This window comes from Haemaphysalis longicornis, unplaced genomic scaffold (genome assembly GCF_048455015.1).
Source record: "Haemaphysalis longicornis isolate Haplotype H1 unplaced genomic scaffold, Haemaphysalis longicornis Haplotype H1 scaffold_10, whole genome shotgun sequence".
NCBI lineage: Eukaryota > Metazoa > Arthropoda > Arachnida > Ixodida > Ixodidae > Haemaphysalis > Haemaphysalis longicornis.
Window position 1 is genome coordinate 23,350,378 of NW_027526204.1, and position 12,133 is coordinate 23,362,510.

The following is a 12,133-nucleotide window of genomic DNA, read 5'->3' on the forward strand; positions in this document are numbered from 1 at the left end:
TTTTGAGAATATGAAAATTAAATATGTTGATTTTGTATTTTAAGTAAATAAACAATGAACAAAGTTTCACAAAAAAGAATATTTTGTTTGTTTTACATAAGGAAGTATTATATATTTTATTGCCGATCGATGACGCTGCGTCCGAGAGTGCTGGAAATGGCATTTGAAATCTTAAATGTCTCTCTCGGTGCTCATTTGGCTCGAATGTCATTTGAGGCAAATGGCATTTGAAAACCTATTGTAGCAGCACAACTTGGCATTTCAGTCAAATGACATTTGGTTCAAATGACATTTGGACCCTAGTGTAGCAGGGGCATTACATGCCTGCTACCGCGTTGGCTGACGCAATAATTTAAGGTTCGCTACACTTAAACCACATTTGGGTAACCAACATAACGAAAACGTGAATTGAACCCCGTGAGATACCTTGCATCTCCCCAGGGTTCCACTAGCGGAAGATGGTGGCAATTCTATGGTACAAAATATTGCAGCTTCACGCACCCAGCAGCAGTTGGAAGTTGTTTACGCATGCCTTAGTTTTAGGATGTGGTACCTTCTCTACGAAATATATGCGGCTATAACTTCTAGGTTGGCATTCTTTCGTATCACCTCTCGTGGAGATAAAATTTTGGAAGGCCTTATATAATTACTGTATTACGTTGTGACGTAATCCTCCAACCCGTCTTTTCCAAGTGTGTCAGCCCGACAACTTCTAAGAATATTGTTTGCAAAATTTAAAGAACGGGAGTATTGTCAAGCAAAATTTTACATCCTACCCTTATTTCGAAGTAGACTGGCTATGAGGGCTTCAGCGGCCCATAACTCCTAACTTGTGCATGTGGACGCAAGGTTGTCTTCAGTAAAATTAGGGCAGGCGACTTGTAATTAATCGTGAAGTTAGACCCTTTTTGACAGTGCAGCGATAGCCGCCGCAAAGGTGTGGATCGTTGTTTTCCTTGCGTATCCACACAAGAGGTGTACACCATTCGGCATGCTGCGTTGGCTGTAGCACCCCTTGCTCTTCCAGGCGGTCATCCAGATGTACTGGTACACCAGCATGGCCAGATATGTCTTCCACAAAGACTCCCAGGTGCTTCTGTAGAAGCTGGGCAATGTGTGGGTGCGCAGTTGACTGATAAATGCCACCGATTGTGACATTTGTTTTTTTTTGGATATGTCACATAAAAATTGTTGTGTCAGTCTAAGTGTTTAGTACGTGATTGTGTTTGGTATGGTAAGAAAGATATGTACTTCAGGAACTGTCAACCGAGCGTTGCACTTTTTCTTCAGTTCCTTAAAACTTACCGTACTTCCTAAACCACTTTTATTTTAAAACACATATCCTTGCCAAGTTAGAGTTCATATTCCTTTAATCCTATCCACTAAACCTAACCACCTGATCTGCCCGTCACGGAACGGGGTCTTTAAGTTTTTTATCGAATCCTTTCCTTTTCCTATGGCCAGTGTTCTATGAAATTGTGACATATGCCAAACACACACAAGGCAGAAGCAATCATGCTCTTAAGGTTTCTCTGTATCATCCTAACACGAACAAGTCTAAATATCGCTTCATGCCACAAATAATTGAGCATTGGAAGTCGTTCCATCCCCAGGTGTGCCTTGACGTGACCCCTGGTGCCTTGACTTGACACGTGTGCCTTGATTTTACAAGAGAGTCCTGCCTTGGCTCGCGTGGGTTTACTACTAACATTCAAGCGTTCTAAACCATGCAAATGTACCACATCGTTTTTTCTTCAGTTTTTTTTGTACGAGTGTATTTTTTTGTGTAATTGTACCCACACACGCATTCTAGATCAACTCATTGTGATTCTTTACTTTGGCTTTAGAATTCTGTACTTCCTTTTATGTTGCTGTTGTATCATTACCATGTTTACCTAATTACCACCGGTGTTGTAATGGTTCAAGGTATATTGGGCTTTCCATCCCACGTATCCTACTCCTGATATAGCTCGAAAAGGTGATAGATATATATAAGGTGCTATAGGTGCTATATATATATATATATATATATATATATATATATATATATATAAATATATATATATATATATATATAGCACAGAAATAAGGGTTGGCAGTCGAGAAAACCTCGGAAAGCAAAGGGGAGGATGTGGTAGATCATTGAAACAGATTAAGAATTTGGAAAGAAAGAAAGAAAGTGAAGAAAAAATGCCCGCCAGGTGGGATCCGAACCCACGACCATATATATATATATATATTGTTATGAGATGGATTTATTTACAGTGAGGTCGGACGGTGTAGGACGAGCGCAGATGGTAGAGCGGTCCGTGAATGATGGTGCCAAGCCGGAGTGCAACCTCGTTCTCCTCTTCTTCCTATCAGCTTGCTCAGATGGTTGACCGTTGAAATGTCATAAACGCATCCGCGAATATACGGCACTGATGGTGTGCGTAACATTTCCCCCGTCGCAGACGAAGCCCCCAGGGCGAGTCAGCTTGTGGAGCGTTCTTCACAGCGTTTGAGCCGGGCAACATGGACTACTTGCGTTCTTTTGCTCTGTCCGCCAGTCGAAGTCAATCGCGAGACGACGTATGTGACATCGCTGAGGCGTTGTAGCACAACAAACGGACCCACGTAATGAGGCAGGAACTTCTCACACAAGCCGCGCTTACGCAGTGGTGTCCAAAGCCACACTAAATCACCCGGTGTGTATGTTACATCACGCCGACGACTGTCGTAACGCTGCTTAGAGCGCTTCTGGGAGGCCAGGATTCGCAGGCGGGCAAGCCGACGTGCTTCTTCGGCAAGGCAGAGCGTCTGACGCCATGTTTGTCGACAACGAGGCCTAAGACAAGAGTTTGCCGCTCTCCGAATCGACATTTTTTTGAGTTCAAGATGAGACCAGCCTTTTCTAAACAGTCCAAAACAGTGGCCAAGCGCGTGTTGTGTTCCCGAAATGTGCGACCAAAAATGACGATATCGTCGAGGTAGCACATGCACACTTCCCACTTGAGGCCCCGAAGTACCGTATCCATGAAACGCTCAAACGTAGCAGGGGCGTTACAGAGTCCAAAGGGCATAACATTAAATTCAAATAGTCCATCGGGTGTGATAAACGCTGTTTTTTCTTTATGGTCGGGGTTCACGGGAATTTGCCAGTAGCCTGATCGCAAGTCAACTGAAGAGAAGTACGAAGCCGAATGAAGACAATCTATTGCATCATCTATGCGGGGAAGAGGGTAGACGTCTTTTTTAGTAATTTCATTGAGGCGCCGATAGTCAACACAGAAGCGCCATGACCCGTCTTTCTTTCTGACCAATATCACCGGAGCTGCCCAGGGACTTGAAGACTCTTGAATCACGCCATTCTGCAACATGTCTCGTACTTGTTCATTGATAATCTTACGCTCGGATGGTGAAACGCGGTACGGCTTTTGTCGAATGGGCCGGGCTTCCCCAGTATGTATTGAATGGTGGGTCCGTGTGGGCGGTATTGACGAGCATCGATGTGTTCGCCCGAAGTCAAATACGCGTGAGTATTGTGCAAGCACGGCAACCAACGCATGGCGTTTTTCTGGTTCAAGGGATTCGTCGATCATACTTTGCAATTTGGCAGGGTCCACCGGGGAAGGATCAGTGGACGGATTTATGGCTTCGGACAAAACTCCTACTGAAGTTGAAAAATATTCGATCGCTTCGGCAAGTTTCAGCCCGCGTGGAAGTAGAGTGGGTTCGGGCGAAGAGTTGATAGTCCACACAGAGGTTTGTCCCCTGTTTACCGTAACAACCGATCGAGGCACCAATACATTTTTCTTTGCACAGTTTAGGGGAATCGGCTCCAGCAAAGCTTCAAATTTATCCAGATCAGTTCCCGTGCAAAGGACTGACACGAATGCGGCTGACCGCGCCGGCATGATGGTGTCGCTCAATACGCAGAGTGTGCGGGTGGTATCGGGTGAAGAATCTTCTACAAAGGCAGATAGGGCGGTCCCGTCCACATATATCTCCCCATTACGACAGTCAACTGTGGCACCACACTGCTTCAAGAAGTCTAGACCTAAAATCACATCGTGAGTTGACCGCGGCAATACTGCAAACTCCGCCCTGAATGTGTGGCCGCCAAACGAAACAGTCACTGAGCAGATTCCAAGTGGGCATAGGGACTCACCACCGACACCTTGAAATGTTACCATTTTGTCCCAGTGAAACATTACTTTGCGGCCAAGACGGGATTTAAACGCAGAACTCATTACCGACACTGTTGCGCCCGTATCAATCAAAGCCATCGTTCGGGTGCCATCGACTAATACTTCCACTGTGTTTTTTAGCATTGATACAGGCGAAGGTAGTTCCCAGTTAGGCTGTCCGGTAAGAGGCATTTCACGTGACAGTTGTGCCGCGGCCTCACCTCCATTGGCCGCGCTGGCTAGTTTTCCGGCGGCGGTGACCGACGCCGGGGTGATGGTGAACGCCGCTGTCGTGAAGCGGGTGGGGTCAAGCTGCGGTCAGAAGCCGGTGAATCGCGGCGCGGTGGTGCCTCGGAGAACAAAGCTGTTGGCAGGCGAGTGTCGTAGCGGGCATTTCGGGCGTTCGGGCGGTTCCACACGGGAGTTTGCTGGTACCGTGGAGCTTGGCGGCGACGGCGGCAGTAGCGAGAAATGTGGCCCTCAAAACCACAGTTGTAGCAGACGGGAAGGTCACGCTCACGGGGAGGGAAGGATCTCTCGTAGACGCCATCAAAACGGCGATCATAAGCCGGGCGCTGAGGACGCTGGTCGTAAGTTGGACGTTGAGGGCGCCGAGAGAACTGCTGGACATCGTGGCTGTAGCGTGACGAATCCCAATTGTCGAGGCGCTGCGGGCTTTCATTGCGAGGCGTATAGCTCGGATCACGGAACTGAGCACTCGAAGGCGAGAGGCTATTGGCCTGTACATCTTGCAGCACATAACTTTCGTGAACGTGCAAGCCGTCAGTATAGCGCCGAGGCTCTTGGTGTCGCAGCAACTCCTCGCGGACGATGCGCCGGATAGTTTCAGCGTAGTCCGGTGGTGGGGTCACATCAACGCTTGCCACAGTAGTTACATTAGCCAAGCGACCGAACTTTGGCGTAATACGACGCTTCTTCAACGCCTCGAAGGTTCGACAGTGCTGAACAACGTCTGACGCGGATTCCAACTTTTCACGTCCTATCAAAAAGTTGTAGACGTCTTCAGCGATCCCCTTTAACAAGTGACCCACTTTATCGTCCTCAGACATTTGGGGGTCGACGAGTCTGCAGAGCTTTAGCACCTCTTCAATGTAGGTGGTGCATGTCTCACCTGGGACTTGGGCGCGATGCAGCAACGTCTGTTCAGCCTGCTTCTTCTTTCCGACGGAGTCGCCAAAGCGGGCTGAAATTTCCTCGACGAAACGGTCCCAGGTTGTGAGCTTGCTTTCGTTGTTCTCAAACCAGGTCAGGGCAGTCTCATCTAGCGAGAACACGACGTTCGCGAGTTGTGCAGCGGTATCCCAGCGGTTGTACCGGCTCACTCGCCGATAGTGCGTCAGCCATTCCTCAACGTCCTCATCGGCGTTCCCAGTAAACATTCGGGGCTCTCGCGGGGGATGCCAGCCAGGCGTGGGGGCCGGTGCAGTGTTCCCACCTTGAGGCATCGTAGGAGACAGCGGTGGCAGACCCGCGACACGTCGGCTGCGGCGGAAATCCTGGAGGCCCGACGTGGCGTACCCCGCACCTCCACCAAACTGTTATGAGATGGATTTATTTACAGTGAGGTCGGACGGTGTAGGACGAGCGCAGATGGTAGAGCGGTCCGTGAATGATGGTGCCAAGCCGGAGTGCAACCTCGTTCTCCTCTTCTTCCTATCAGCTTGCTCAGATGGTTGACCGTTGAAATGTCATAAACGCATCCGCGAATATACGGCACTGATGGTGTGCGTAACATTATATATATATATCTATATATATATATATATATATAATATATAAAATAACAAACAATTCCCTTGTTAACTGCTCAACCTGCAAATCACTTCGATTGCAATGACAATATTCACCTACATCCCAAAAGAAGACAACGCACGTAAAAAATTTAACCTAAAATACAAGGTCGTTCACATTTATTTTTCTGCTTGTTGAGCCAAGCTCTTCGGGTTCAAAACGAGGGCAAATTTAACACGTAATACCTTCGCTGGCTTCGGCGTGCATAGTTTAAATAAACTCCTAATATTTCCCAATGGCAAAAAGCGTTTAACAAACTACAAATGGGGGCGTGGTTTAATATAATGAAAGAAACAATGTAAATCAAGATAACAACAGTGAGATCTTCCACTGTGCATGCTCGACCCAAAACGACTTGAACTCCTCTCCTATCTATTTACATACCCTACAAGCAAATTTACATTCGGACCACAACATATTTTGCTCCCCCCCGCCCTCATCATCAGGAGGCCTTAAATATTGTTTATACATCTTAAGGAGCTGAAGTGGTGTCCGCAGCGTATCTTGTGGAACATGCGCGCACGATATTTGCGCACCGTATCATGTGCGGGCCATATTCCTCGTTCGAGAAGTTTATGCAGAAAATCTAGTTGATGTTTCGAATTGTGTTCAGTGCCACCCGTGCCCGCACAGAATTCTGCATAACTATCATAGATTCTGGAGTTAAAGCAATAGAAGCAAGTAGACAAAAGCCAGAGCTGCAAAGGCAAGTACGCTAGTAACAATACAATTTGCTCTTTTTTTCAATTCAACCCACCCTAGACGAACTGAGTGCACTCCGCATGTTGCAATTCATGTTATGGGTTCCTTAATTCACTGAGATCTTTTATATGCCACTTCCAGACGTTTGTTAACTTAGCACGTGGCGAGCGCACACGCTTTAGCCTAATTCCTCCAAGTGCTTTTTTGCAGGACCGTTTGCGCACCGAAGCAAAAGAACACGCGGTTGTGCATAATTTCCTCTACATGTGTACAAGTTTCGTCTAGTAAACATCACAGCATCACCACACTACTCTTTGAGTAAACTACACAGCAATCTCCCGAGTACTATCTGTAGATTTACAAAAAAGGAACCGTGGTTAGTGGCAGATATACCGTTAGTTGCCGGAGTTCGGTAGTCTGAGTTGAGAATGCAGGACTCGTGGACAACTGATGAAACACAAAGGAAGGTCCTTTATTAGGAACTAGCCCGGAAGTGAACGGCGTCATGCTTGGGCGCGCACTGCCGCATCAGGCTCCCGCAATCTAAGTCACGTGAGTCACTATTGAAGTGGGCCCCACCAGGTGGCTGTACTCTTCTGCTCACTGCTAAACGGAGCGCAGTACTTGACTTTAGAGAGCGCCGTACATGACACCTCTTCCCTCTTAGAGAGGGTAGGTGCGAGGTTTGCATATTGCTCGCTGACAATTCCGAGGCTTCACTGTGTCAGACATTCGTCCGTTCACTGGAGCATTCGCGATGTGTTCAGCTGGACGTTGTTCCACGACTGTTTTTCGTAGGTTACCCCGGTGTTCCGGCGTGTCAACCTTGTTATTTATATCCAGGTCTCACGCCAACATCCCTGATGGGCCATCTGTGACTGTCTTGGTATCCCGTTTTCTTATTTGATTCGGGTGTCGTCGAACGATTTTCCCTACCCCAACTCGGACGTATCAAGATTGGTGGCCGATCTGTTTCTCGCGGACTCCTGAAATCTACTTGGGCTCCTCTAGAAACTGCCGAACCATGACTTGTTTGCCTGCCACTAACTCTCGGCCCTTGGGTAGCTTTTCTTGTTTTTCAGTTGGTTCTGGTGCAGGCTTGATCTGGTCTAAGTGGGTTGGAAGCTCCCGTCGAAACATTGCCGTGGCTGGGGTTATTCCTGTGGTCTGGTGGATGATGCTGTGCTGCCGAAACAAGAATCGCGCGAGCCGGCAACACGTCGGACCAGACTTATCCCGTGCCAGTGCTGTTTTCAACTCGCCAACATAGCGACCTGCCTGTCCGTTGGTGGCAGGGTGGTACGGCGCCGAGGTAATGTGGCTGAATCCATTGTCTGTGCAAAACCTCTGCGTTTCAAGAGACACGACAGGTGCGCCATTGTCAGACGCAACTTTTCGCGGTACGCCAAAAGTAGCGAAAAGGCTGCGCAGCAACACAATCGATTGATTGATTTTGGGGTTCAACGCGCCGACGCAACGCAGGCGATGAGGCGCGCCGTAGTGGAGGGCTCCGGATTTATTTTGACCAGCTGGGGATCTTTAACGTGCGCCGAAAGCTCGTAAGCACGGACGTTTTTGCTTTTCGCCTCCATCAGAAAAGCGGCCGCCACGGCCGGGAATCGAACCCGCGACCTTGTGCTCAGCAGCGCAACGCCTTAGCCACTGAGCCACCGCGGCGGGTGCAGCACCACAATCACTGCTTCCGACGTATGCTGGTTCACTTCTCGCGCTTCCAGCCACTTGGTAAAAACATCTGCTACCCCCAAAAACGTATGTTCGCCCACACGTCCAGCGAAATCCACGTGCAATGTGTGCCATGGCTTTGATGCCAGTGTCAATCACTGCTTTGGGGCCCTTGCTGGGTTGCGCTGCGTGCTCTGGCATGGCTCACACGATCAAACTGTTTCCTCTGTGTCGCCATCTAAGCCAGGCCACCAGAAGTAGCTGTGCACGCAGCCTTTCATTCTATTGACAACACGATGTCCTGCATAACAGTGACATCGCTTGTTTGCGTGCCATCATGGGAATGACTACCCTGGATCGCCAAGTGATACAACCACGGTTGATTGCCACCTCAGAGCCTCTCCTGCGGTGCGGTGCGAATTCATCTCCCTTGAGCTGCTGTATTGTATCTTCTTGTACGGCTGTGAACAGCTTTGAGAGAGTCTCATCTTCCTGTGTTTAAGGGTGCTATGACACCGGCTGTCAGTGGTGGCCGTGACAGGGCCTAAAACATGAGTACGTCACCTTTAGCGTGCGGCTCTTCTATGCACTGCGGTAGCGACAACCTGCTCAGCGCATCCGCATTTTGGTTCAACTTTCCCGCCGGGTATTTGAGGTCATAGTCGTAGGCTGCCAGTTACAAGCACCATCGTGTCATGCGGGGCGAGAGCATCTGCAACACTGCCTTTTTTGGACCCAGGATTCTAACCAGAGGCTGATGATCAGTTATGAACGTGACTTTGCGTCCTAGGATGTACCTGTGGAACTGGTCAGCAGTTAACACTACCGCAAGACCTTCCCGGTCTCGCTGCGTATAGTTACGCTCGGCTGCCCCCAGTGTGCGTTACGCAAAAGCTATCGGGGCCTCTCTTCTCAGACTTTCTTGCTGTGCCACTACTGCCCCAACGCCGTAATGTGATGCCTCACATGAGATTATGACAGGCTTGGCTTCGTCATAATGTGCCAAGACGGTTCTTGTCAAAATGAGCCGGTTAAGCTCATCAAAAGCGTTTTAATGGTTCTGATGCCATTTTCATGGACTATCTTTTCGCAGGAGCTCGGGCAGCACTGAAGCGATCGCTGCTCGGCCTTCTAGAAAACGGTCATAAAAGGCCAACAACCCTAGAAATGACTGCAAGGTTTGCTTGCTTGTCGATACAGGTGCTCCGACGATAGCCCTGACCTTGTAATCCATTGTGTGAATCCCTTTGGCATCAATTCTGTGGCCTGGAAAATGTACTTCAGGTACTCCAAAACGACACTTGACCTTGTTTAGTCGAAGGTTTACCTTGGCCAGTCTCTGTAGAACTGCTTCCAGTCGGTTGTTGTGCTCTGCCAAGAAGAATCGCTGCTCCGCAGACTACAAACCAATACCTTTCCTCACCCAGTTCGCCTGCATCGTATATTTCCAACTCAATACTCTGCTGTATGCCAGTTTTGTTCACAACCCGGAACTCTAGCTCATGTTATAATACAGTGTGTGTGCAATCAAAAACTTTCACCTCTCCGATCCCCTCTTCCCACCCCTGAGCTGTGGGAGAACCTGTTGACCAGCGACCGTCTGGACGTCCAGCAGCTCCTGGCATCTAGAGCGAAGGTTCTATGCTCACTTGATGGATTCCCGGACTAGGGAACCACTCCCACTTTAGAAAGCTCAAATAAACGTTTTCTCTCTCTCTCTCTCTCTCTCTCTCTCTCTCGGTGTTGCCGCTGACGATAACGTCGTCGAGGTAAACACAAATGCTGGCAAGTCCACACAATGTTGTCTCCATGAACCTTTGGAAAATGACTGGGGCTGCTGATACTCCGAATGATAGCCGCTTAACCTTGTACAATCCCTTTAGCGTGTTGATGGTGAGGATCTCTGCCGTCTCTGGAGTCCCCCGAAGCTGTTGATATGCTTGAGCTAGGTCGAGTATGCTGAAGATCTTTCCACCTCGCAGGCTACTCAACAATTCCTCTGTTCTGGGAAGGGGCTATGTCGCCTCGTTGTGAGTGCAGCGATGGAAGCCGCAAAGGCGCAGATCGCCGTTTTTCTTGCCTGCCCACACAAGAGGTGTAGCCCGTTCGGCATGCTGCGTTGGCTCTAGCACCCTTTGCTCTTCCCGGCGGGCAATCTCAGCTTCATATGCCGATCGAATTGCAAAGGGCACAAGACGCGCTCTCATGAACTTTGTTTTCGCTTCCTCTGTCAACTCCAGTTGTACTGGTACACCTGAATGGCCAGGTATGTCTTCCGAAAACACTCCCTGGTACTCCTGTAGAAGCTCGGCTATGCGTGGGTGCGTAGTTGACTGATGAATGCCACCGATGTGAATTCCTAACTTGGCAAGCCAGTTGCGCCCCATCAAACTGAAGCCTGAAGCGTTTACCAGTTTCAGTGGCAGTTGGCACATTTTGTCACTTTGCTTGACATCTACCGTTGCTCTTCCAAGAACCTCAAGCGATTGCCCAGACCAATTGCACAGGTAAATGTAGTTAGGTTTTAGCTTGGGCGCGTTAGTAGGCCACAAGGTACAAAATTTCTTGTGACTGACCATTGTGCAGGCGGCCCCCGAGTTTACCTCGAACGTTACCGGCTTACCCTGCACCTGTACTGTCGGCATTACCTTGGGCGGGGTGCCTTCACTTGGAATCACGTGAAGGTCGTAGGCCTCTGATACCAGCGGATCCGCCTGTGTAGGTGACAGATGCTCAGGTGGCGCGCTCAAGTAGTTGTTGCGCTGACACCGCTTCCTTCTTTTCTTCTTCGCAATGCAAGCTCGCTCTATATGCCCCAACTTGCCGCAGAAGTTGCGCGTTGCGTAGCTAACTTGCACGTTTTCGGGTGGCGCTTGTCGTCGCACCGCCAGCAGCGTTGTCCTTTCTTGACTTGGCCTTTCCTGTGCACCGTTCCGAATGCTACACTGCTGCTTACCTTGTTTACTTCCGTCGGTTCTCCTTTGATGCTCTGCTGCTGACGAACCACACCCTCCGCGCGGAACGCCAGGTAGTAGGCTTGGGAGAAGGTCGTCTTTTTCGGCGAAGAGCCGCTGTTGGAGCTATTTGTCGCGGAGGCCGCAAACTAATCTATCGCGTAACATTACTGCCAAAGGGCGCCCCTGTAATGGCGGCTGCTTCCGCCGGCTCCACTGCAGCTGGCGTCAAGGTCACCGAAGGAAACGTTCTGAAGTTTCAGCTAGCGGAGAGCTTGCGTAAAGCTGCCGCGTAGCCACTCACTGATTCTCCGTGAAGTTGATCCCGCCACAGGAACATCGCCCAGGAGTACACTTCCGACCGCCGCGAATCGAAGTGCGCCAGGAGCGCGGCCACAATGTCGGCGTAGTCGACTTGGTCCGGCGTGAGACGGTGCAGTAGCGCACAGACAGTCTCGTACGTTTGCGCGCCGCACAGCGTGAGAAGGTGGGCCCCTTTCTTCACTGGGTCCCTGACATCGTTAGCTTCAAAATAGAGCTGTACACGCCTGTACCTTGAAGTCGATGACGCAACGTTGCCGCGGAATTCCTCAATGCGGCCGGCGTAGTCCATCGTACGCGGTGTCATTCTCACTTCTTGAGTAGCTCCTGCCGCTGTGGGTGCTCCTCCTCGCCGCGAAGGTTAGTTGCCGGAGTTCGGTAGTCCGAGTTGAGAATGCAGGACTCGTGTACGCACACACAAAACACAAGGCACTTTATTAACAACTAGCCGGGAGGTGACCAGCGTCGTCCATGCTTGGGCGTACACTGCCG

At 49.6% G+C, this 12,133-nt stretch overlaps 1 protein-coding gene across 1 annotated transcript in view; it reads right to left on the reverse strand.

Annotated features, from left to right (window-relative positions):
* The window catches only part of LOC144159760 (uncharacterized), a 125,952-nt gene extending 120,173 nt beyond the window's left edge, over nucleotides 1-5,779 (reverse strand). The window contains exons 1-2 of the mRNA XM_077691453.1: nucleotides 4,589-5,779; nucleotides 4,391-4,481 (exon numbers count right to left, since the gene is read on the reverse strand). Of these exons, the coding sequence (XP_077547579.1) occupies nucleotides 4,391-4,481; nucleotides 4,589-5,635 (1,138 nt within the window). The 5' untranslated portion in view covers nucleotides 5,636-5,779. The remainder of the gene's footprint in view (nucleotides 1-4,390; nucleotides 4,482-4,588) is intronic.
* Nucleotides 5,780-12,133: the final 6,354 nt, after the last annotated feature.